Source organism: Podarcis pityusensis (genome assembly GCF_964106645.2).
Source record: "Podarcis pityusensis genome assembly, chromosome: 13".
In the NCBI taxonomy this organism is placed as follows: Eukaryota; Metazoa; Chordata; class Lepidosauria; order Squamata; family Lacertidae; genus Podarcis; species Podarcis pityusensis.
Window position 1 is genome coordinate 48,664,786 of NC_138038.1, and position 26,165 is coordinate 48,690,950.

The 26,165-nt window shown below is 47.8% G+C and overlaps 1 protein-coding gene across 1 annotated transcript; it reads right to left on the reverse strand.

The window, feature by feature from the left end:
• Positions 1–1,068: 1,068 nt before the first annotated feature.
• Positions 1,069–26,165, reverse strand: MMP14 (matrix metallopeptidase 14). The gene is made up of 10 exons (XM_080979791.1): positions 25,765–26,165; positions 16,256–16,404; positions 11,478–11,600; positions 10,278–10,585; positions 9,614–9,775; positions 8,927–9,090; positions 8,117–8,255; positions 7,585–7,735; positions 4,987–5,102; positions 1,069–3,442 (listed from the first exon to the last, which is right to left on the reverse strand). Exons 1-10 carry the CDS (start codon positions 25,861–25,863, stop codon positions 3,120–3,122), a joined length of 1,734 nt encoding a protein of 577 aa, XP_080835917.1. The 5' UTR covers positions 25,864–26,165; the 3' UTR covers positions 1,069–3,119.

Here is a 26,165-nt window from a genome sequence, read left to right on the forward strand (position 1 = left end):
TGTTCCAGAGGCTGTCCAGGGCTCACTTTGAACCAAAGTGTGATCGGCAGGATTTCAGCCGCACAACTGTGAAGTCTGCAGTTCAGCTCTAGAACGCACGGAAAATGGAGCACAGTGCTCCTGACCATGTGCAGAGTGCATTTCCCTAATCACTGTGCCAACTCAGCTGACTCCCCCAGCAACAAACAACTTGCCCCTGAATTTCCCAGAATTATGGTGTTGATGCGCAAAGCAAAACACAGTACTCGGAAACTAGATTTCAAAACAAACATTGCACAATGAGATGCACTTTTCCAAATGCGGTATCACAAAATTTCCCAAACATGAAGCTTCAATTCTGAAAAGATCAGAGGAGCAGGGGGACAGGAAGTGTGGTGTTTCTGCAATTCATCTTCTCCCTGTGACTTTCATCACAGCCAAAGCCTCGCTCTGGTGTTTGACTCCACAAAGTATCCCAGGGAGCAGCCAATTTTGGCAGGGAAGCGTTAGCAGGCCATTTCCGTGGCCGTTCATTCCGGGCCATTCTGCACCATACATTTAAAGCAGTATCATAGCACTTTCAACAGTCACAGCAGCTTCCCCTAAAGAAGGCATCCCCAACCTTCGGCCCTCCAGATGTTTTGGACTACAATTCCAATCATCCCTGACCACTGGCCCTGTTAGCTAGGGATCATGGGAGTTGTAGGCCAAAACATCTGGAGGGCCGCAGGTTGGGGATGCCTGCCCTAAAGCATCCTGGGAAGCGTAGTTTGTTAAGGGTGCTGAAAGTTGTTAAGAGGAGAGCCCTATATCCCTCACAGAGCTACGGTTTTCAAGAGTTCCCTGAGAAAAGGGATTGATTGTTAAAACACTCTTGAGAAGCGTAGCTCTGCGATTATTCTTAGATTTGAACTTGGCTCTTAGCCCTTAATGGGCCAAACACATTGTGGATTTCTATATTAGCATTTCTTTGGGTCAATGAAAAGGAATGGCAAGCAAACTTTCCAGGAATGTGCAGAAATATCTCAGGAGTATTTAGATATTAATTCCCAAAAAAAGAAATATAAATCACACTTTAATACAACATACTACTAAAAAGGAGGGAAAATTCCAGCATTTATTTTTTTCAAAAAAAAAATCTCTGGTGATTATTTTTAATAACAAAATAGTCATGAACAAATTGTGTGGGGACAAAAATAAAATAAAATAAATGTTTGAAAACTCCCAGCATTTTGAGTCCATTTCCACCCAGAAATGGGGGTTTTTATTGCTAAACGTTAAAAGGAATAACAGATTTAAAACAGCCTACAGGCCCCAGCAATGTATGTTATATTCCCCTCCCAAAGAATGGGTGTTTATTAATAATAGCAAAATAATAATAACAATAAAGTGAAACAATAAACAATATTAAAAACCCGCCCAAAAACCCAAATGTATCGTTAAACACAGTTTAATTCCGTTTGGAGACCATTTGAAAACACAAGACCCAGAATTCAGACACGCCCTCCCCCACCCCCAATGGAAAATGGTCTGAATAGGAGAGAGTTTAGATACCTCGTTCCCGGCCTGCAGGATTTGGGGGTTCCGTCTCCCACCCCTATTCTGATTTCCCCACCCTGTTAATGCACTATTTTAAACTTTCTTTTTTCAAAAAAGGCATTTCTATAGAATAATTAAAAAATTACATATTCAACAAACAAACAAAATTAAACGTTTTCCCTAAGAAAGGAGGATAAGGCAGTTTGAGGCAGTTCTCTGGTGCAATAGGAATTTTTCTTCCACTCTCCCCCCCCCCACCCCGTTTTTGGAAATTGCTACTTTGCTTTGTTTGGGTTTTTTTTTAAGAATCCAGAATGGATTGGAAGTGACAACTGTAAACTTCATGCAGTTATAATCAGACATTGGAGTAAACATTTATGCAAAATCATTTGAACCGTGCTGACCACCTCCATCCCATTCCACACCTCCTCCTCCTCTACCTCCACCTCCAGACCGACCGCCACAACCACCCTTCCCTTTCCTCCTGCTCCTAAACTTGCCCCACTCTCTGTTGCATTCAGAGGTGGCCAACTCCACCTCTGCTGCGTGGGAGACCTCCACTTTCCCAAGGTTTGGCCCTTTAAGATGCTTCCCCACCTCCAAAAGGTATAAGCTGTCGTGCCACGCCCCACATTTTAAACCCCGCCCCTTGTCTTCCACCAAGGGCCCTCCCTGTTGGGTCATCTACATAAGCGCTTCTATTGGTCAGCCATGGCTCCTCCCTCCGTTTCAAGCCACACCCAATGGAATGATAAAACGAGTTCCCTTTTTGGAATGCCGTGCTACGTTGCCCCGCCCCCAAATTCTGCAGCTTCCCTATTTCGTCTGCATAGCTCCGCCCACCACGAGGCTGAAACCTGCAGCTCCCCTCCCATCACTCCTAATAGAGGGCACCCATCCTTCTGCCCATCCTTCATTCCCATGTGACCCTGAAAGAAGGTGGGCGGCATTAACAACAGCGGATACTTGGGAGGGTCGCCGTGATAATTTAACCTCGATCCCACCCATGGGAGATCATGGGGTGGGGGTGGGGCCTTGGTGGGTGTTCACAGTGTGCCATCTTATCCCCCTGCCTTGCAGGTTGGCAGATCAAAGCGAAGTCTCCTTTTCCCGAGCGGAGGTCAAGGGGTGCACTGCGACGGGGGTCGGGCGGAGACCGAAACCAGCATGGGGGAAGAAGGTCCTCTTTTGCCTCCTCAAGTTGCACTCAAGATGAGCATGCTCAGCGCACCCGCTGGGGGTGGAGGGGATGTGAAGAGACCGAGAAGGAGGAGAGGTGGGGAGGAGAGGAGAGGAGAGGAAGGAGGGAGAACAGGACCAGGGGAAAGGATGCAGCAGGAGAAAATGGAAGTGGAGAAGAGGAGATCGGGACATGGCTTAAGGAAGTAGCACGCAAGGAGCAGTGGCAGAACGAAAGCTAGAAGAGGAACGCAGGGAGGACAAAATGGCGGCAGGGCAGCACCGGGGAAAGGCAGAGAAGAAAGAGTGTGGCGACTAGGGCAAAAGGGTTCACGAAAGAAGCACCGGAGGAGAGATGGTGGCCAAGGCGAGGGAGACAGGAGGGCCCTGGTGCTCCCAGCCCAGCGAGGGAGCTCGCCTTGTCACACCTTGTCCAGCAGGGAACGCTGGCAATACAACAACCGTTTGGGCGTGCCGTAGCGCTTGAAGATGAACAGGGCGATCCCCAGGGCAAAGATGGTGAGCAGAAGGAGGATGGGCAACACCACAGCGGCTGCGTTCACCTCCCCTGCTTCCGCATTGTCCACCTCGATGATGATGACCTCCTCGCCGTCTTCCTGGCGGTCGCCGCCCGAGCTGCATCCCATCCAGTCTCGGAGCACAGACTTGGGGTACCCTGGCTCTACCTTCAGCTTCTCATTGTTGAACTTCCAGTAACGGTCTCCCTTGTAAAAGTAGGTGAAAACTATACAGGGGAGGAATAGGGGGTGGTCAAGAAACAGGAAAGAAAATGAGAGTCAGTTATAACAGCAAAGGAAAAGGTTATCAATGGAATCATTTCCAATAAAATAAAATTCGAAATGGGTTTTGTGAAATTCTGAATCCCACTTTTAATTTGTAAACCCATCTGAGGCAGGGACGCAGGATCTGTCTGGTGGCTACTTCAAAGTTAATTTTCAGTTTCAAGTTGAGGACCCTGCAAAGCACGTTTTATTTCATATGCATATTTGGAATTCAAGTGATATTTGCCTGTGTTCTGCAGATTAAGCTTTGGAATCCGAATTCCATTTTCTGCCCCCCATTTTGAGTACATTTGGAGAATTCGTGGCCCAAATTTCAGATCTTCCCTTTGGATTTTGACACCAATGTGTCAATTATAAAGGCATATGTAAATTATAAAGGCAATGTTTTATTTCATCTGAGACTTTTTTTGTGAGAAAAATGGTATTTCACAGTGAAGAGTTTCATTATTCTGAAAGCAAAATGTTTCCTATCTGAATCTTCACTTTCATTTCACGTTAGAAATTCGTAAAAATAACCTTTGGTTCCAGATCAACAAGTTTTTACGGCTGGATTTCAATTCAACCCTGTAATCACTTTTTAAAGCATTTTACATTTCATTGTAGCAAAATGGCTTCCTGATCAGAGTTGGGAAGGGTAAAGCTTCCTTTAAAAAAAATTCACATAATGAAAAATTCATGTTTTAATAAACGATTACCAGCTGCAACCTGCTGAATCATTTTAGGAACACAACATTAACTCCACAATGGCGGTCAACGGTATCGCATCAGCCATCTTTCATGAAGGCTCAAACGATTATTAGTCATTAAAACGGGACGCCTTTTGAATGGCTGAGTGTGCAGGGGGTTGATTTTCACACTAGAAGCACCTGGAAGGCATTCTTTGCATAATTTATGCACCTAGGTGCGTTGCATTTCTTCAGGAGATTCCTGTGGCTGAGGCCAGGCTACCCTCTGCCAACATCAGGGGCCAGGGCAGGCATTGCCTTCACTGCAACGGTGAGGAGAGGCAATACTGGACGAGGGCTGGGCCTGCTCCCGTTGAAATCACTCTCTCAGCCATGATCCTCACTGGGTGACCCTTAGGCCAGCCCATGTCTCTCAGCCTCATCTGCCTCACAAGGATAGTTCTGAAGGGAAACCGTGCACTCCCTTAATAATAAGCAATGAATGCATAGCAATGTCCTAGAATGCAGCAATTCAGCTTTTTCTGCATAGCTGCAATATGGTGGCTGCTGATTAAGCTCCCTGCTACAATGACTCCAGCTATTAGGCATCAAATCCTGACCCTATCTGCACAACACCATCCAATTTTATTTGTGTGCCTCCCGTTCACTCTTTCTTGGTCACAGAATGTTGGCAGCTGCTTCTTACATAAGTCAGTATCAGGTGAGCTGCATCCTTCCTAGCTTTGCGTTAGAAAGTGGAGCCTTTTCATCACCCCCTTTTCTTCCCACCCAATAGCCCCCCTCCGCTCCCCCTTTCTCACCCTCATCGCTGCCCATAAAAGCCCCCCGGAGTGACTCAGGGATCCCTTCCCAGACAGAAATGTGTTTGGGGTAGCCGGGCTCGACCGTTCGGCTCTCTTCGTTGAAGCGGTAATATCTGAAGAATGAAAAAGAACGCCGTGTTAAAAAGACTGCAGAGCAGAAAGAGAAAAGTAATTGCTTCCTTCTTTGTAGCAAAACCCCCTGACGGGATGAGCAAGAAAGCTGCAGCAGCGGTGATCAAACCTCCCTCTGGTGGCCAGACAATGCCTTAAATTGGAATTCAAGATTGCATGATGTGGCTAAGAGGGCCTTTAGAAAGGGTTAGACCAAGGGTGGAAAACTCCCACCAACCCTTTCAGCAAGCATGGCCAGTGCTCAGAAAACTGCAATCTAAGAATATCTGGAATATCTCGTGCCTGCAGTTGTTGGATCTTTGGTGTCATTGAGCAAGACAGGTAAAACATCTGCAGTGTGCAGCCCAAGCTAAATTTACTCAGAAGAACATCCCACTGCCTTGACTTGGAACTTTTTGCCCTGGGCAGTATTCTGAGGTCTGCAGGGCTACTAACCTGCACACAGCAAACTGGCAACCATAGCTGAAAAAGAGCTAAACCTTTAGGTTTAATAAGGAACCAGAAACACTTTTATGCTGGCCTATCTCTCAATGTGATCATGCAACGCAGAGATTCTGAGAGCAGGTGCAGCGTTCAGCATCCTGACAATCTCAGTTGCTGTTCTTTTGAAATAAAAGCCAATCTCTTCGCCCTCAAGAATGTGAAGACAGGCTTGGAAATGTGCAGGTGTTGACTGGTGAAATTACAGAACCCAGAAGGGAAGGAAGAGGAAGATTCCTAGTTAGCTGCGGGAGCAGAATTTGCTTCCATGCCCTGATCTTCACCTCTTTGCCTCCCCCCTGCAACTCACAGTAGCATATTGTTTGGAAGGGCTATAGCTTGGTGATACAGCATCTGACTTGCATACGGAAGGGGTTAAATCTCTGGCAACTCCAAGCAGGGCTGCCTGAAACCTTAGAGAGCTGTTGTCAGACAGTGAAGACAGTTCTGAACAAGATGGGCCCCCAATGGCCTAACTCAGTACTATGTCAACTTCCTATCCTCCTGTGTCCATTCGCTTACACAAGCAGCCTGTTCTAGGGCTCGGGGTGCGTTGCAAAAAAGCTTCCCAAAAAGTATGCATGGAAAACAAAAATGACTACGTTGCCAGCCAGCTCACAAAAAGGGTCTCACAGTGACCACTCGCTTCCCACAGAGACTTGGCTGGCAAACTGCTTCACTCCGAGAAACTACAGCAGTTTCCCTCCACTCTGCCCAGGGAAGCTGCCATTGCATGGCAACCCTCTCTGCACATGGCCTCCTGGACACAGCAATGAGATTCAGACACTCGTGCACAGAATGCTTCGAAAGACCATGATGGATAGGGGTGGGACTGCTGAGCAAAGGGGTTTGGCTGTGAGACCTCCAACCTCTTCCAACTCTGTTTTGGTCCCAAGGAGCCACAGCAGATGTACGCAGGCAGAGTTTTGGGCCCAGGCTCGACACAGGTGTCCTGCGGCACAGTGGAGGGCCGCGGGAAGCTGACTGAAGTGGGATCTCAAGGTTGCCGCCAGCCTGTCTCGCCTGCCAAGCAGGCAGGTGGAGCCTAAGTGTGGGTCCAGGGACATGAGAGATGGTGAAATGTGCCCAGGCAGGGCAAAGCCACAGGGATGAATTACAAGAGGATCTGTCCTGGAGTGTCAACACAAGGGGGCTTGTGAAGAAGGCGCAGCAGAGACTGTACTTTTTGAGAATACTAAGGAAAAACCATCTTCCGCAGAAACTGCTGCTTGCCTTCTATCACTGTGCCATTGAGAGTGTGCTCACTTATGGCTTATGTGTGTGGTACGGAAGCTGTACTACCCAGGACAGGATGGGGTTGTGCAGGGTTGTTAAGGCAGCAGAGACCATTGTTGGCTGCCCACTCTCTACCTTAGAGCAGATTTATGCCACAAGGTGCCATAGGAAGGCACTGGACATAGTAAAAGATCCATCGCATCCTGGTCACTGTCTCTTCGAGCTCTTGCCGTCGGGACGGAGATACAGGACGATGAAGACAAGAACGAGCCGTCTTAAGAACAGCTTCTTCTCCAGAGCGATCTCGGCCCTGAATGGGAAGCCCGGACTTTGAAAGTCATCTAATCTCCCTTGCTATATTATACTGTATTGATTAATTAGTGTTTTTATGGAGCAGTCAAGTAATTTCGTTGTCCCCGATGGGGGCAATGACAATAAAGATATTATTATTATTATTATTATTATTATTATTATTATTATTATTATTTCTGCAGCAGTCCTGACGTGCAAATCACCCTTCTGACCTGGGTGCAGGGACAAAGGACTCTTTGAACCACCCAGTGGTTTCTTCCCTCAAAACAGCCGGCGCTCGTTACCCAAATCCTCCCGCATTTTCACCTGGCAAAGCCAATGACTAGAAGTCTTGAAGCTGAAAAGATTTCAACCGTTCGCTGGGTAAGAAGTGTGGTTGCTGGGTGCAGAATGTGAGCCGCTTTAGTGGGCCACAACAGCTTATCGGTAACTCACTTGTCTCCCCGGAAGAAATAGGTTTTCCCACTCGGCATCCAGAAAAGAGCGGCGTCGATCCGGTCTGTGGGAAGCCCTCTGCCCAGCTCCTTGATGTGCTTTGGGTAGCCGGGTTCCAAGGTGGCCTCATTGAAGACCCAATGCTTGTCCCCTGAAAGAAGGAAGGCCACCTGATTTCCCAAGATGCACCAGCAGCCTTAACCACATCTAGCATTCCCTAGCCAGAGGACCAAACTTCCACCCCCGTCAAACACCACAAAGAATCATGGTGGGGTGCTTTGACTTACAGGCCAAATTTAGCCCGGCACAGGTCCCAATTTGGCCTGCAAGGCTGTTTTCCCATGCAAGGGACTTTGGCAGGACAGCTGCACAGCCCACCTCAGCAATTAAAAGGTATATAAATCACAGTAATAATAATAATAAAATTTGGGAAAGGGGGAATAATATATTTAGTTATGTAACGTATTGGCATCCCACACTGAGGAAGACCTTGCTGCCTTCGGAAGCAAACCATTCATAACAGTCCACCAACCTTTAAAGAATACGAATTTGCCGTCTTTCCTCTCATAGGCTGTGTTGATTGTTGAGGGGAGACCAACCCAGAACTGGCCGATAGGGAGAGGGTGCCCGTCCATCACACGGTTATTCCGGACTCTCCAAAACCATTTGTCCTGGAAAGCAGCGAGTTTCCAAATGTGTCAAATGATGTAAAACAGTGTTTAAATTGCCCTGCATACTTAGATTGGTGGGTCCATGCATGAGGATATTGATGCTAATGGATGCTGCAATAATAGCTGGTGCTTGCACGCTTTTGCAATTCCAGTCAGGCTGGGTTTGGGCTGACGTTGGTTACTAATGAAAGTTGATGTTGGGTACTGGTTTCTACATTCTGACTATTAAATTTTTTAAAAAACAACATTTTCAGCCCTTAAGGTTAAACAGACAAGCTTGAAAATACATAGCAAATATTAAGCCTGTGTTTGTGGAGATTCCACTTAGAATGTCAGTAGCTATCAAGGGAATGGGTATCAGAGGCCTACATACACCTTAGTCTGCAACCATGACTAATAGAGGCTTAATAAATTACGCAAAATAAGAAAAATGCTAAATCTCCGTATTCCATATACAGGTTGCAGAGTTCAGGGTTCCCCCCAAAGAAAATCTTGTCGCATAATGATGAATCTATCTCTTTTATGTAGCAAACATAAACCCAAATAATAGCATTTTCAGAGATGGCTCCAAAGCAGGGCTATCACCCTTCCTACAAACTCATAACCTCCCCTCTCTGCTTTGCCCTCCCCACAGCCTAAGGCTCTGATTATGCTCCCCACACTGGGCTAACCTTGAAGACAAACATCTCGCCCCTTAGCACAGCGATGGTGTCAAATCTCCCGTCACAGATGTTGGGGCCGTATGTTGGGTTCTTGGGCGGCCGGTCTGGGACCCGGGGCTTCATAGTGGTTCGAGGGATAGGCGGAGGTTTACTGGGGTGGCCGATTTCGGTTCCTGGAGACAAGGATGGAAAGGGTTAATAATCTCAAACCTTTCAGGGCAGGGTTAGGCTCAGCTTTGTGTGTGAATAAAACATGCAATGAAAGTTCTAAGAAGTCAGGGTTACAGCGAAGAACTGGGGTGATTTTAGTTTGGCCTGAGATTTCCCCCTTTTTTGAGGAATTATTAGCCATAACAACTTAAAATCAAACCTCCATGTTCAAGGGCGCTATTCCGCCAATTACAAAATGGCAGGGGGCAAACAACAGAGATGAATGACTCCGTTGCGCTCTGGAGCACATCCCTATTCCAAAGAAAGCAGCTAGTTGTCAGTGTAAAGTCAGAAAATCAGCTGAGTGGAACTGGAAGCAGAAAGCCTCAAAGTAGGCCAGGAAAACATGGCCGCCATTCCCTTGAAGCACTATCTTAATTGGCCATGCTAAGGGAACAACAATTGACATGTGAGAGTGATATAAGAGTAGAAATGGAATCAGGCCAAGGGGTCAGAAGTCACAGCGGAAGTTAAGAGGGGTCATACCATACAATTGCTGTATGCCACGCCGGTCATCTTCCGGCAACTCAAAGTTATCCGTTTCCATCCATTGGTAGAAGGGGGCCATGATGGCGGACGGGTCGTTCGAGTGCTCCAAACCCAGAGCGTGGCCCAGTTCGTGCACCGCAACCAGGAAAATGTCATTTCCTACGAGGAGGGAAGCAACGATTTACCAGCGTCCTTTGCAAATGGTTTGCCAGAGTCAACCATCCCCTCAAGATGAAGGACACTGAATGGTTCAAGGAGTGCAAAAATCTTGGCCAAGGGGAATTTAGCACTACTTGGGTCAAGGATAGCTGGACACGGGGCCATTCTTTCACAGATATCGGTTCTGATCGAACAAAGGCTGGGCTCAGGAGAAAATAAGGAATTGGATACAGGGGGTTTCCTTCCTAAGAAGTCCTTCTGCTTTTGTCTAGAACTCACTTCATTATGAGATTTGGGGAACTAGAAAAAGGAAGTGATGTTCTGGCTGGTCTCGAGCCGATGAGGAGAGAGGGGTTCCTTTTTCTCGCAGGTTGTTACTCATAGTGACTCATTCCCACGCAAGGGTTCATCAGTCACGTCTGCCACCATTTACACTTCTTCTTCCTGACATTTTATCTCCCCCCACCCCAAAGTCCTTCCAGCACCTTAAACTTCCACTCACCGCTAAGGTCATCGCTGCGGGAAGTCCAGGGCTCCGCAGCGTCGAAGTGAGTGTCACCACCGATGTGGGGCCCAGGGAAGTAGGCGTGGGCCAAGAAGCCTCCTTCGCCATCAAAGGGGGTGCTGTCGCCGTGGAAGCCTTCGGCGAAGAAGATCATGATGTCGGCCTGCGGCTGGCGGCCCTCGCGCACGTCCGAGTAGGAAACCTCGCGGAAGCGCAGTGGCGTTACAGACTGCCACACGCTGAAGGCACGTCGGATTGCGGTGAAAGTGGCATGCTCTCCTACCTTGGGTGTGTAGTTCTGGATGCTGGAACGGAAGCAGAAGTTGAAATACCAAGGATTTTGGAAAGGCCCGTCCTGATACCTCAACCATCTCAGGCATGTAGGCCTCTGAACCTGTGTTGCTTCCACAAAGGGATCGCTTAGACATCCCTCTCAGGATCCCTAGAATCCTCCTAATCAATCATCCCTGTCCAACCAGCTTCAGATTTCCTTTTGTCCGGCTAAAATGACCTTCCAAGCTCTCCCTCCTTTCTCAGTCACGCACCCCATTTAGCTGCTTCCCCCTCTTAAGATGGCTCTTCAGGCAGGACAATGGTGCCAAAAGCTTGTTATGACTTCTGCCCTTCCTCTGACAGCTACTTTGGGAAACTTTCAGGGAAAACACTGAAAAATAGGGTGGGAGAAATCTGCTCCGTTGCCTGGAAACCTGAGAATCTGGATTTGTTGCGCTAAACGTGTTGGCTTATTCGGACCATCAGATTTCTTCCTATCTTAAGTGTTTAGTTTGAGCAAATGATGTTTGCTAGAATACATGTGGGGCACTCAAAAATGAAGCTGCAGAGCAAGAAATTGAGAGTGGGGCTTGAGGAGTCAGACTTTGCCTTCCATGTAGCTCCCAGGTCTTTCTCAAGAGGCCACTACGCTGCCTTTTTACTCATGCTTTTTGCCTCACTGTCTCATCTCCTAAAAGTTTCCCCCTTTGAAGTCCCACGTTGATTTCAACATCAGGACACGAAATGTGTATAAAAATAACCCCATATTTGCATTTTCTTCTGGTAACAAGTCAGAATTCTGCCCCCCGTAATTCTATATCGCCTGCCTTTCTTCTGACAGAGCCATCCCCACAGCTAATTCTCCTTTCCCACAGATCAGCCCTTCGACTCCCTGCCCCACACCGTCTTCTCTGCCAACCTCACCAAAAAGTAAGATCGTAGTGCGACCACTTCAGCCCTTGGATGGCATAGCGCCTGCGCCGGACATTGGCCTTGATCTCCGCTCCAAATTTATCTGGGACGCCGCAGCGGGGCCTCTTCATAGCCCTAGAAGAAGGAAGACGCCTTTAAGATTCCAGCTGCCCTTGAGAAACACATTTCTATCTCACCAAAGTCTCTGTAGGTCGACCTCCCCATGTTAGCCGTGCAGACAACCTGCCCGGGCTCAGCAACTTGTCATGAGGTCCGTCTCTCTTCATGCGCCACCTCTGAGAGAGGGGGACAATGTGAGAAAAGCTTTTTCAGTGATCACTCCCCGATTGTGGAATTGTGGAAAGCCTGGCACCACCACTGCCAGCTTTCAGTTGCCAGGCTAAGTCATTCCTGTTTACCCTTGGTTCCTTCTTGGAATCATACTACAGTATGATTTCCGGCCTGTCTGTGGTGTTAATCATTTTGTAGGCTGGGGTAGCATGTGCCCTTCGTATAGGGTCAGTATTGTTGGAGGAGCGCTTTCAGCAAAAAAATAATAATTGTATTTTATTGACGCATTCGCTTTTAAAAGTTCGAAGTGTTTGCATATTTTATGGACTGCTTTGAGACTTACTTTTTAGAAAGCATGAGATAAACTGTGATTGATGATGCCTTGACATCTGGCCAGCATTTACCGCTGCTTCTGTCGGAATAGTTATTTACATTCTAGCCGTTTTGAAACTAGTGGGGGTTGGTGCGTATCGGGACAGGTAGAATGGAAGACATGGGGACGCAACATCAGGTAAAGTCAGAGCCAATGGAAGACAGAGCCAGCTCATTCTAGTTCTGTCTGCCATTCTTCTCCCTGCTGGGTCCTAGAACGGCAACACTGAGACTAAGGGGGAGGAAGCAGACAGGGTACTTCCACCCTTGGGTGGACTGTAGACAGGAAAGCAGGCAGGTGGGGCAGTGGAGTATTTGTACCTACGGGACCGCCTCTCCTGGTATGCCCAGTGGAGGACCTTAAGGTCCACAAATGACAACACTTTGGAGGTCCCAAGCCACAAGGAGGTTAGATTGGTCTCAACTAGGGCCAGGGCCTTTTCAGTACTGGCCCCAACTTGCTGGGACGCTCTGTCACAAGAGACCAGGGCCCTACGGGATTTGACATCTTTCCGCAGGGCCTGCAAGACAGAGCTGTTCCGCCTAGCCTTTGGTTTGGACTCAGTCTGGCCCTCATGTTTCCCTCCCCTTATGGTTTTGATTTACAGGCTACTACTAAAATGAGGCTGCATTTTAAATTGTATTTTAACCTGTATTTTAATTAACAGTTTTTTCTTTTTCTATTACGTTTTATTGTAGTTTTATTGGTGTTAGCCGCCCTGAGCCCGGTTCTGGCCAGGGAGGGTGGGGTATAAATAAAATAATAATAATAATAATAATAATAATAATAATAAGCCAGCCTCTGCCGCTTGAAACTACAAATGGAGAACGATTCAGGATGATGATGCTGTGATCATATACTTTGTCCACTGCTATAAGACCGAAAGAGAAGCAAGACTCCTAAGGAGGCAAAGCCCTGTCTCTGCTCTCTGATTGCATTGATATTATTTATTATTATTTTTAAATTTGTATACCACCCTTCAACCGTAGATCTCAGGGGCAGTTCACAACATAGAAATACAAGAGGTGGCATCATAGACTGAGGAAGCTAAGCCAGTAGCCGCCGGCCCGTAACTCAGACAACCGATTCTGGGTCTTATTGAGAGCAGGAGGCAGGTGACGACAGCTCCATTAGATAGAAGATTGCACGAGGTAACTTTTTGGTGGATTGGGCCCCCATGGATTCATGCGGAGGGGTATCGTTCCGGGCTTCTGCTTCAGGAGCCATAGTGTTGTGGGAGAGTAGCACAAAGTTTTGCATGCAAGAATAGGACCTAGGAGACCAGGTTTCGAACCCCTACTCAGCTGCCTGGGTGGACCTGAGGCCGATCGCAGTCTCTCTGCGTAACCTGCTTCACAGGGTTGTTCTGAGGAGGGGCTGCTGCCTGAAACAACGGCGGGATACGCACACCAACTTGTTTCTCCGGCACTGTCGTTTGCCAGGGTGCACACTAAGTCATTCTTTGCCAGTTCCACAATTCCCTCTTCCTTCCTCCACACCCACAATTCTGACTTCCTCTGCCTAGCATAAGAAGCCTTTCTGGGATGCTTTCAGCACAGGGATAAGGAAACCAGTAGCCCCACCCCACCGAAGTTGTTGGACTCCAAGCCCCATCATCCCGGATTAACCCTCTCGCCCAGCCCTTCCCCGTATCATCACTAAGCCAGAACAGACAAGCAAATAACATGTTTTAAAGGGTTTCTCTTGCCCCACTCTTCCTTTTTTACAAAGGATCTCCAAACCAGCTTTCCACAGCTCTGGATGCCTTGGACTACAAATCCCATCATCCAGCGTGTGCATGGAGTTCTTACACTGGTTTATCAGCTTTATACAGGCCAAGGGGTGCCAATTTGCTGCCAGTCACCTAGCTCTATATGCCAAACATAGTGGAGATGTGAGAGACTTTTCCCTTTCCCAATCTTTGTTGACCAAGGCAGAGAAGACACCAAGCCTGCCACCTTCAGCTTGGCCATAGCTTGCTGGGCTGGCAGTGGCAAGGCTGGCGAAAGCGAGACAAGGCCAGCTCCAGGCAATGCACATCTCTGCTTGTAGGCAGGAGACGTCCATTCAAGGTGGAGCCTTGCTGAGGCTTTGCGGGGGAGGAGAGCAGTCCTGGCATACCTCAACAGGCGTGGCAAATAAAATTGCTCTTTCGGCTGGAGTTTGCAATTATGTGACAGGCAAGTGCTAGCCCTAGACTAAACTGGGTTGGGGGGAGCTTAGAAAGAGGGAGCAGAGAGGGGATGGAGAGGGGAAAGGTAAACACTCGTAAAAAAAAAGTTAATTAAATCTTTTGCTGGCTTATAGTTTAGGAACCACTTAATGTGCTTTAAAGGACGATGTTGCACATTGCAGTTGGCAACTATGCACTGCCACCACGAAAGATGAGCCCCCACCCCACAGAGAGAGAGTTCATAATCGGGGGGGGGGGGCAGAAGTACATACATTTGCCCCCCCACTGCAAAATTTGTAGATCTGGCACTAGAAGACCCACCATTTCCCACCCGGAAGCTGCTTCTGAGTCCTGTTTAAAATTCTCCTCCTCCTCCTCTGTTCTTTGTACCCTCGCCAAGCTCTTGTGGTGTGGAGTTCCACTGGTCAGCCCTAACTCCACCAGACACTGCTTGCTCTGTATGCAATACTAGGGCCACCCCTGGGACAAGATGCCGCTCAGCCATTCTGCCTGCTTGCCAGCACTGGGAACTGGAAGCCAGCCACCCAGCCACAACCACAGTCCCAGCCTTTCTCTCAGTTACATCATGGCCCTTTTAGGTGGTTTCATAATATCGTGTTCCCACCACCAGCGTTTTGAGAAACGCCATGCGGCATTTTGGAAAAACTGCCCGTAGGCCTTCAAGTCTTCAGAAGTTTGGATAGGAGAAGTTTTCTGAATGCAGGAAGCACCTCGCAAGGGACAAATCTCAGCTCTTGAACTGGTGGTCTTGCCTGTCCTGAGTTTGAGATTTATCATCTATGAGGTGCTCCTTGAATTCAGAAAAGTTATCCTATCCAGTAGAGCTTTATCAAGGCTGGGTCTCGTCAACCATGTACCCCGAATGAGGAAGGCCCTCACAGTTGTCCTCTCCCTCAGTTCTCCTCTTTACCCAACTTAGGCCGGCAGGCAACCAAGGCACACAGTTGCAGACCACATGCCATAGCTGTCAACTTTTCCCTTTTCTTGCGAGGAATCCTATTCGGATTAAGGGAATTTCCCTTAAAAAACGGGAAACGTTGACAGCTATGCCACACGCTCATTTCAAAATGGCTGAAGCACGGTCACTGAAGGTCGCCATGATAGGACCTGTGAGAAATATATCCCATTTGCTTGATTGATGCTTGGTTTCAGTACGTAGGGAGACAATTCCCCTCTGATACTGTTTCCCAGTAAAGCAAAACAGTTTTGTTTATTTACCCCCACCCCATGACTAAAAGACCAAAAACTCTTCGGTTGCCACAGCACCTCAGTGAACCATGTAAATACAATCCATTTTTTTGGACATGGTTTGCAATAAATCACTATTGTTATTATTATTATTATTATTACTATTTACTGCTACACCTTAAAACTGGGGTCCCAAATGATTTGGGGCCTGGGGCACATTTGGAACCCCCAAAAACTGTTGTAGGGGAGCCTCAAAAGCACGCATTTCCCATGAGAAAACCCAGCAATGCTCAGAAACCCCTCAAGAAAGAAAAGAAGGCAAAACAGCTACAAACACCCCAAAATGAATGAAAACACAGACAAAAAAAAAGCAGGCAGCAGCCTTCTCTAGAAACATGCAACTCTAAAAAATTAAATTATTGGGAGGGAGAAGAGCGTTATTGCCTTCAAAAGGGCATGGGTCTAAAAGAGATTTTAAAAAAGGGGTCTTCTCTTGTGGGTAGGGGTGAAGCGAAGTTCCCAAGGCTTTTATGGGTGAAAACAGAGAAGAGTTGCCACTGGATTTTGAAAGGGAGAATTCGTCACGCCAAGGGCCATGGTGGCAGAGCTGAGCACTGCAACATAGGCGTCCGCGAGGCCCCCTGCCTGACACCCTGGAGAGCTGCTGCCAGCCAGTGTAGGCAATGCTGAACTGGGTGGACCCAGGAAGGAGGCGAGCAGCGGCAGCAGGAGGAAGGAACTCACTTCATGGTCTCGGAGTCCGCCGTGCCCGTCACCTGAAGGCCGTAGAACCGCTGCATGGCCGAAATGGCGGCCGTGAGCGACTGTGGGGAGCGCTGAGTGTGCGTCCGAAGGTCTCCGGGGGGCAAGTAGCCATACTGCTGCAGCCAGGCCTGGGGGGAGAAAGGAGAAGGGTGTGAGAAGCACAGACGGCAGGAAGGACACAAGCAGTGGTCAAAATTCCCCAGGCACGTTTTGCTTATTTATTGCATTTATATCCCAAATTTTTCTCCAAGGAGTACATGGTTGACGCGCCCCCCCCCCCAGTTAATCCTGACAACAACCCTGTGAGGTAGGTTAAGGGGCTGTGACTGGCCCAGTGACCTTCATGGCCGAGTGGGGATTTGAACCCCGATCTCCCAGGTCCTATTCTGACACTCTTAATGGCTCCTGGCTTCCTGGAGCCCTTCTGCAATGGGGCAGCTCTATAAATTAAGTAGGTAAATAAAATATGGGGAAAGCCAAATGTCACTTAGAAAAGGATCTGAAATATTTTCTTTGAAGCTTGAACCTGTTTTATTCTGGGTTGTTTTATTCGACGTTTCAATGAACTGGAAACCAATTTTTGAGATTGTTTCTTTAAAATATTAAGCAGTATAGAAATGAAATGAATAATAATCATAACGAAGACAACAAGAAGTTCTACCGCAAAAAAGGCGCCTAGACATTGCATTGTAGTGACCAGGTTTAAGGTGCCATTTGGCGATTAGCTTATATATCTCGAGTTTGGTCACAAGCGCACTTGTGAAGCCGGAATCACTGCAAAGGGTACACAACCCAAAAAATGCAGAATGGAAGACTGAGCCATGACAAATTGTTTCAGGATTTTTTCTTTCTTCCGTCCATTTCTACCTACAGGCTTCATTCTCACTAAGATGGTCAAACCTATGTCTGGACTGTGCCACCTCAATCTGCTGGGGGGGGGGCTCACCCGATTTAAAACAAAAGCCCTTCAGGCAGAAGATGAGCACGGCAAAGAATATCAGAGCAGCCGCCTCTCTGATGTGCTGATATTTTATGCAGGGGGGTTATTTTCATATGGACAGGCATTTGGGCCTACGTGCCCACCCCTTCGACCATCTGAAGTGGTACAGCCCAGTCTTGGCTCACCGCTTTGGTGAGAGCTTGGCCACAGAATCATAGGGTTTGAAGGAACCAGACACAGATAGAGGCCAACCCCTGGCCTCAGAACAAGGTTTTCCACAAATCCCAGCCCTTCTCCTGCTAGCTCCGCTCACCGCATGCAGGCACGCTCTGGATAGCTCAAGAAAAACAAAATAGCTGGCTGCCTGGAGTGACGGTGGATCAAACAAACTGGGCTGGGGAGCCTGTGGCTTTCAAGACCTCTGCAGGACTACATCTCCCATCATCCTTAGCCATTGGCCACACCGGATAGGGTTGATGGGAGCTGGAGTGCAGCAACGTCCAGAAGGCCAAAGCTCTGACGTAAAAAGTTCAGGAACCTCTAGATTACGAATCCATTTACAAAGGACTTGGAGAATGGGGCACGGGGCTCCCCACTATTGGTATTCTGTGCTTCTTCTATCCCAGTGGTAGGGAAAATTTGGCCTCTTCAGAAGTTGCCGGACTACAACTCCCATCACCCCTGCCCACTGGTCATGCACATTGGGGATGATGGGAATTGTAGTCTATCAACACCCAGAGGACCACATGTCCCCCGCCCTTGATCTATGTCCATATACTGTCAGCTCAGCCATACTATCCATGGCAAAGACTCACCGCCCAATAATTGCTGGTATCAGTCCCACTCAGTGCTCCCGTCTTTCAGCATATTCCCGTCTCTGTCCTTCTCACACTCCTCCCTATATATCAATCCATTTGTGTGTTCTCTGTTGCCTGCTTTGAGGTAGGGCATCTTTTATAAAGGACACCCCTCAACTATCAACCTTCCCCTCCACATACGCCTATCCACCTACATAATCACTTTGTGGTTTCGTTTTTACAATCCAGCGGAATATCAAATTTATGAACTAAACAAATAAAGTTCACAGTGCATTCCTTCTGTTTCCATATATATATATATATAGTTTATCATGGGGTATGAGGACCTGTTTAGTCCTTTGGATGCCGTCGGACTCCAACTCCCATCAGCATGGTGAATAGCCAGGGATCATGGGAGCTGTAGTCCAACAACACCTGACTGGCCCCAGAATCCTCAGTCCTGATCTATTGACTCCATCTTTCTTTCCTTTCTCTGTCCATCCACTTTTCCTCCCCAATCGCTGCCCATCCACCGACTCATTCCCATACGTTCAACTCATCTTTCTGTCCGTCTGCCAACCTGTTAAAAGTATGCTGTGAGCCCAAAGCACCTTCTGATTCAGGAGCTGACACATTGTGCCTCTGCGTGATCGCCTTGCCCTCCTTCCCATCATTCTCCACTGGATGAAAGGCAATAGCGACGAACAGGGCATGATAAATTCATTCCATTGCTCCCAATACAAAGAACCACCTGATCTCAAGAGGAGTCATACCCAGAACAGTGACTCATACAAAGGCACAACAGGGGAGGAATATTAAAATATATTTTGAAAATTAAAGGAGTACACTTTGGGGAGCCGTGTAAGAGGGTTGGAAGTTGGGGAAACCTGAAATACTCCCAAAATAACACATTCTCCTTATTCTGCCTGTCCGTCTGGACCAGCTTCAGCTCAGTCAGTACAGCAGGAGACTCTTAATCTCAGGGTTGTGGGTCCAAGCCCCACATGCGACAAAAGATTCCCGCATTGCATGGGGTTGGACCTTGAAGTCCCTTCCAACTCTACAATTCCTTGATGACTGTGGCTGGTGCTAAGGGGAACTTACCCCACACCCTGCCCCCTGCCCAGTTCAGTCAGGGGAACATCAAATGCAACCTTAAGTTCCACGAATTTCAGTGGGATTTATTAAGTGCTTCCTTCACTTATCAGTTGCTTTGTGTGTCAGCTCCTGCCAGGCACACAGGCCTTGTGGCTGTCTCAGTTCCTCCCCCCTCACCGCCCCACTGCTCCCCTTCCATTGATCTTTACAGTGAATCACTCTGTCTGCAGCCATTTTCAGGCATAGTGACCCTTGGTAAAGCAGGCTGGGCAAGGCTCTCCTCAGATCTAAGACGCCTGGGATCAGATCTTCAGATGCTGGTCTCTGCAACGCTTTTGGGGAGCTGCTCTTGTGGCGAGACTGGAATTGAGCAGCATGAAAAGAACAGAGCAGGAAGAAGAAGAAGGGGAAGGGGGGGTCATCTCTACAAGGAACTGTGGTTCAGGATTGACACTCATTATAGATCATCTCCTTGCGTAACATCAGGTGATTCAAAAGGGATGTTGCTCAGAGGGAGAAACCCAGGAAACAAGCAGCAAATGAATTATTGTGGGGAAGACAGAGAGAAGAACTGGGAAAGGAGAAGAGTTAACTCTTTGTGATGCGATAGGTTTTGCAATGGCGATTCTCCCACCTCTGCAAAATGCAACTGCATGGCCGGATCATTTAACAGGGCCTCCTAGCCTGTCAATCCATTTTCTGACAGCAGGCAACCCCAAAAGAACGTTCTGAGACATAAGCAGGGCAGGTCTTTCCTGATATCTATCCCTGGTGCCTGTTCTTTACTCAGAGGTAGACTGCCTCTGCACATGGAAGTGTCATTTAGCTACAGAGAGAAATGTTTCTCCCTCTCTCAGAAGACCAGAACTCAGGGGCACGCCATGAAAAATCAGCTGAGAGGGCAGACAGTGCAACTTGCAAAGGTATGACAATGGCCAGCTTGGCTTGAAGGGCATTAGAGGGGCAATCATCCACATTCCCAGAAGGAAAGAGAGGTCTGTCTGTGATTACTGGCCTTGACAAATGAAATACTGTAGAACCTCCAGGCCTAGTAACAGTGTACCTCTCTCAATGCCAGTTGCTGGAAGGGCACAAATACAGGAGAGGGCTATTCTTGTTTCACACACTGCTTGAGAGTTTCCTGGCCACCCCTAGAAAGAGGATGCTGGATGAGATCAACTCTTGGCCTGATCCAGCAGGGCTCTTCTTCTATTCTGGTGTTCTTATCATGGCTGGTAGCCATTGGCAGCCCTGTCTTTGGAACACCCTAATTTTGGCTTTTCATACAGTGGATGATACAACACAGCTGCTGCCCCTCTGTCTGCAAGTTTTATTTTTAATAGCTGTCAAACAATCCAAGAGGGGTTTTTTTTTAGCTGATTAATCACCTACCTTTTAACCAATTCATCAGCTGATTAAAGCCCACTGGGGAGAGTTATTAGGGTGTTGTTTTTATTTTGATTATATATTTTGTGGTTTTATATTTTGATTTTGTTCTGTGAACCGCCCTGAGACCTCCTGGTATAAGGAGGTATAAAAATTCAATACATAATAATAATAACAAAGCACTGACCCAGCTTAGCCATGGTTTAGTGCGAATGCACAAACATGCAGGTTTCCTGGATAGCAGATTGTGACCACTTCTCCTCCTGCACTGCTGTTTGCTAAGACATGGTTTGGCTTAGCATGCTGTCTGAACATGGCCTTTTGAGATGCAACCAAGGTTTGTTCTATGGTTTTACCATTCATGGATAAACCACAAGTCTGGGATCAGACATAACACCTTGCCAAACCATAGCTTCACTCACAACAGCAGCAGCTGGGCCAGAGAAGGAACAAAACAGCCACAACCTAGGAATCTGTTTGCTCTTTCCCACTTAAACAATGGTTTGGGGCTTAGTGCTTTGGGTACACTGAGCCAGTGAGATGTACTTTGAAGTAAACACACACACGACTGCACTAAGTTTTAAGAAACATAGAAACTTAGGTTGGTTTGACAGCTGTGGCCTTTCTTGAATAGCAGTGGTCTGGCCACCCTGATCTCTAGCACCCTCCAGCTTGGACTACTATAATGTGCTATGCATGGGGCTGCCCTTGAATACAGTTCAGAACCTTCCCCTAATACATAATTCACCTGCTAGCAATCTACATGGTTTATCTAGAGACATAGGACATCAACTCTGAAGGACCCACGCTGGCTCCCTATTCACCAGATATGATAAGCCATCTTCAAATATCTCAAGGGCTGTCACCTGGAAGAGGGGACAGGCTTGTTTTCTCCTGCTCTGGAGGGTAGGATTCGAACCAATGACTTGAAATCACAAGAAAGGAGATTCCGACTCAACATCAGGAAGAACTTTCTGGCCTAAGAGCTGTTTGGCAATGGAACGGTCTCCTTCGGGAGGTTGTGGACTCTCCTTCCTTAGAGGTTTTCAGGCAGAGGTTGGATGGCCATCTGTCATGGATGCTTTAGATGAGATTCCTGCATTGCAGGGGGTTGGACTGGATGACTCTTGGGGTCCCTTCCAACTCTACAATTCTATGATTCTACCACAGAGACCAGTTCAAGGCGATGCTGCCCTAAATCAACCTTCAGCAGCCTGGTGCTTACCCTCTCCATCACCCTTTAGCCCTGGCCAGCATGACGATGGGAATTGTACTCCAAAACACTTGGGAGGACACAAAGTTAGCAACGTCTGCTGTATAAGAGCCTGGGGTTCAAATATCTGCAGCAGTGCCTCCTCTTGTGCCAAGCTGCTTGAGCTCTTAACATCACCAGAGGAGATCCTTTTCCATGCTCCACAAAAGGAGAAGAATACTATGCATGCACAATCTTATATGTGCTTACTCAGAAGTAAGGTAGTATAGTGGTTAGAGCGTTGGACTAGGGCCTGGGAGACCAAGGTTCAATTCCCCCCTCAGTCTTGGAGCTCGCTGGGTGACCTTGGGCCAGTCACTGTCTCTTAGCCTAAAGTACCTCCCAGGATAAGATGAGGAAGGGGGAAAACCATGCTACCTTGAGGAAAGGTGTGATATAAATCTAATAAATAATCAAAACAAGTATTTGATGGGGCTCGCTCCTAGTAAGTGTGCTTAGACTTGCAGCCTAAACCTTTTCCTGATATATTTGGCCTTGCTTATGAGAGTTAAGTCAAGTAAGTGGGCACAGGGAAATGGGGACTTTAGGGTCAAAGTGAGCAGCAATGTATACATTTCAGACTCTATACATAAAGGCCTTGTGTGCGTGTTTTTTTCCAGAAACACACCCCCTTAAGGCAAAGATTTAAAAAAAGAACTTGGAGCAGGCCCAGGTGATGATGTCAAGGAGCCTGACAAATTTCGACACCCTCGGGCGTTGCCAATTATTTTCTTGCCTTCCTATCCGTCCACGACGTTTCCACCCCCCCCCCAATTTCCCTTGCTCTACTCGCCAACGTTGGGTATAAAAAAAGACCCCGTGCCCCCGCTTTTTTCCGCTTGCTCTCCCTTCGCACTCCCTCTTGCCTCCCTTCCCTCGCTTCGGGATGAAGCGGTCCCTAAAAAAAGTCACCGTGTCTCATCCCTGAAGTCTCAGAAATATCCCTTGGAAGAGAAAGAGACACAAACAACCCACAGCCCACGCAGCTTTTGGGTACAGTAACCGTCCTGCCCTCCTCCTTCGTTTCATCCTAGGCCAGAGCCTTCCTTAGAGTGAATTCCCCAGCCATCCCCGGGCCTTCGCTCTTGTCCGAGCAAACTTGCAAACTTCCTCGAGGGTTCAGACAAGGCCCTCTTTTGTCTCGTCCCTCCCCACATCCTCATTCCTGGCATTCAGACCCCAGTGGCTTAAGGTCACAGCCGCCAACCCCCTTTCAGAGCTGGTATCGCCACTTCCCTGAACTGTTCTTTCCTCTGCCTTCCTATGCTGGGTCCATTTCCTTTTCTTCTTGTTATTATTTTTTTTCCAATTGTAAAATTGGCTGAGAACACCCACATCAAAAGCTGCCCTTTTCCTGCCTGGGTTCTTTCCCCATATTCCTCTCTCTCTCTCTCTGCATTCATTTTTTCTTCCAAACTTATCACAACAATTAGGTTACAAGGTAAAAAACACCCTTCCAGTTGCATCTTCTGCCAGTGGATGTCCACCACCATCATTCTAGCCCTCATTGATCCCCAAGTCCTTCACAGCTCTTTCTTCCAAACCAGCCACCAAGGCCACAGACTTCTTTGTTCCTCTGAGGACATTTCAGGACTTGATTCGGGTTCTTCCCCCATAACATAAAATATTCCCAGCTACCACAAAAAATGTGTGTGTGTGTGTGTTTCAGCAGCAAAAGTTGCTTGGATCGGCAATAAAAGCAAGGAACAAAAAGAAGAGAAAGAAAGGAACTGTAACAATAACAGACACGCCGTCAAAAGCCAAGGAAAAGTTGGAAGGAGACCAAGGTGGTTTGTTTGGGGTTTTTTTTTCCTTCAAGGATTGCGTAACTGAGAGCAGTGTGATCAAGAAAGAGGGAAGGAAGATGGAAGAATGATGGATGGGGAGCCTGAGATATATGTATGGCTAAATGGAGAAATATGGACGAGAGATGTTCAATGGGTGACAGAGAGATGGCAGACTAAGAAGTAGATAAGATTAGATGATTGATGGGCAGGTGGAAGTTTTTTTTAAAGGGAGTTGAAAGTGGTTTGAGACAGACTTCACTCTCTCTGGTGTATACACATAATTCTTTTGTCTGGCTGAGTGAGGCAAAAAAAAGAATGAAAAGGGATGATGAGTGTGACCACCACAAGTAACAATCCCTCTTTCAGGCTCCCTTCAAAACAGTGGATGGAGAGAGAGATATAAGTGGACAAGCAGACAGATAGATATGGGAAGATAGGGAGGGAGTTTGAGAACAAAGTGGGCACAGGAAAAGGGTCACAATGAAAGAGGGAATTATCTGCTTGTTGAGAATGGTGAAGGCTCAGAAGCAAGGAATGAATTGTGACTTAACATTACTTGATTTATAAAAGAGCAGGGAGCCAGTTCAAATAACAGAAAGGAAGGAAGAGATTACATGACAATCTGATGGACTGTTGCAAGCTGCCTCGAGGGTGTCTGGGTGGAAATGGTGGTGTGTGAACCCAGTACATAAATGCAAATAAATAAAACTTTAAAAGTACATAAACAAAGGGGTAGGGAAGGGAAGGGAACAGGCAAGCTGGATTTCCATCCACTTTAGGGGAGTTTAAGCTGCAATATTTCTCCTAAAGGGAAGAAAAAGGTTGTGAAAGAGAATAAAGGCCTTAAAACGAAGGGATTTTGGTAGACATCAATGGGGGGGGGCAGAAGGCATGAAAGTGTTTAAGCTGACGGGCAAAATCAAGGAAGAAAGGGAGCTTGCATCAAAGGGACAGCCATCCAAAACTGGAACACGAAAGCGCAGGGAAGTGAGGGAATGGGGAAGGTTGGCAAAAGAACGAATGGAACAGAAAATGCCTTGGCATAGAAAACACCATCTCTCTGTCCAGCTGCAGAACACATCCAAGAAAAGAGGGGAGGGATGAACACAAAGGATGGTAAAAGAAAAAGCAAGGGAAGAGTAGATGGAAAGAACAGCTGGAGAAGGAATGTGAATAAAAGAATAGGAGCAAAGGTGATGGGAAGTTTGGCAGAAGGGAGATACAGGAAGGAAAATTCAGAACGTGCCTGACTCGTGAAGGGGCGTCTCAAGAAGAAGAAAAGGGGGAAAGATCAGGAGTGATTGGGAAAGGCCATACTGACCACCAGGGAAGGGTGGATGTCAGAAGCTTCCTAAAGGAGGAGTGCTGTGGAAGGCAGAACACATACAAAGGAATTTGCAAAAAGGAAGGCAGAAATATTAAACTGCAAACAGCAATCGAGCAAAGGGGGGGAATCAATGGGAAAAGGTGAAGGCTCTGCCATTGGAGAGATGGAAGAATCCTGTTTAGGTGGAGGTTGATATACAAGTGGAGAATAATGTGTGCCAAGCTGAAAGCGAATGAGTGTGGCAAAGGCCGAGGGAAAGAGAGAGCAAAGGAGAGAGAGAGGGAACGGAGCCATCTCTGCAGCAGACAAGTGGAGACAAGAACATCGAAGAATGGAGCATTTAAGAGAACTTAGCAGGAGGGGAAGGCACAGAAGGAAGGAATGAGAAACCTGGGCTGGCAGAGGAGTGCAGAATGCAAACGAGGGACAGAGAGAGAGAGGTGAGAGAAGAGTGAAACAAGGGGGAAGTCTACTGCGGGAGCAAGAGAATGAGAGAGCGAGGCAGAGGGCAGGAAGAAGGGAGTGCGAAAGCCAGCAAGTGAAGGGGTGGAAATAAGGGGGAGAGCTTCTCCAATGGGTCTCATTCATAGCAAAAAACAATAATAATGAAGGTTCCCCGGAACAAAAGCGCACCAAGCGGGAACGTGGAGAATGAACTGTCCGGTAAGGAAAAGAAAAGAAAAGGAGGGGGGAAAACGTAAGGGAGGAGGAAAGCAGAGAGCAAAGGAGTGGGGAAGGCAGGCGGGTGGAGGGATGCAAGGGAAGGAACGGAGAAGCAGGTCGGGCAAAGGAAAGCCTGGGAGATTAAGAGAGAAAGAGGAGGGAGGCACGGAGGAAAGCTGGCCAGGAGGAGCTGGCATTACCTCTCTCCCCCCTTCCCTCGATTTTGCAGGGCACTCACCTCGGGGCTGAAGCGGGAGGTGGAGGATCCGCGGGGCAGGAGGGCGCTCAAGGCCACGGCGAGGGGCAGCAGCCGGAGGAGGGCGAGCCACGGACACATGTTGCTTCTCCCCCCAAGTGTGGCGCTCTGTGGCGATCCCACTCACCCGAAAGCCTTTTTTTTCCTCTCCCCCTCTCCCTTTCTCCCGTCGTGCAAAAAAGAAAAAAGTTGCTGGTGTCGAGTTTCTCTGCCCCTCCCTCTCTCTCCTCTCCCCTCCTCGCACTGCTTTCCCTCGCTCCCTCCTTCCGCCCCGTCTCTCCCCCTCGCCCAAAGTGGAGACGTGGTCGGGCGCGGGGTCTGGCTCCAATTAGAGGGTTGCGAGGAGGATGGAGAGAGAGAGAGAGAGGGAGACTCCCCTCGGA

Coding starts and splice junctions, on each gene's coding strand:
- MMP14 (XM_080979791.1), bottom strand. CDS start 25,863: ATGTGTCCGTGGCTCGCCCTCCTCCGGCTGCTGCCCCTCGCCGTGGCC. Junction 5,103..7,584: donor TATTTCTTCCGGGGAGACAA/GTGAGTTACCGA, acceptor TTCATTCTTCAG/ATATTACCGCTTCAACGAAG. Junction 3,443..4,986: donor TTTTATGGGCAGCGATGAGG/GTGAGAAAGGGG, acceptor TCCCCTGTATAG/TTTTCACCTACTTTTACAAG.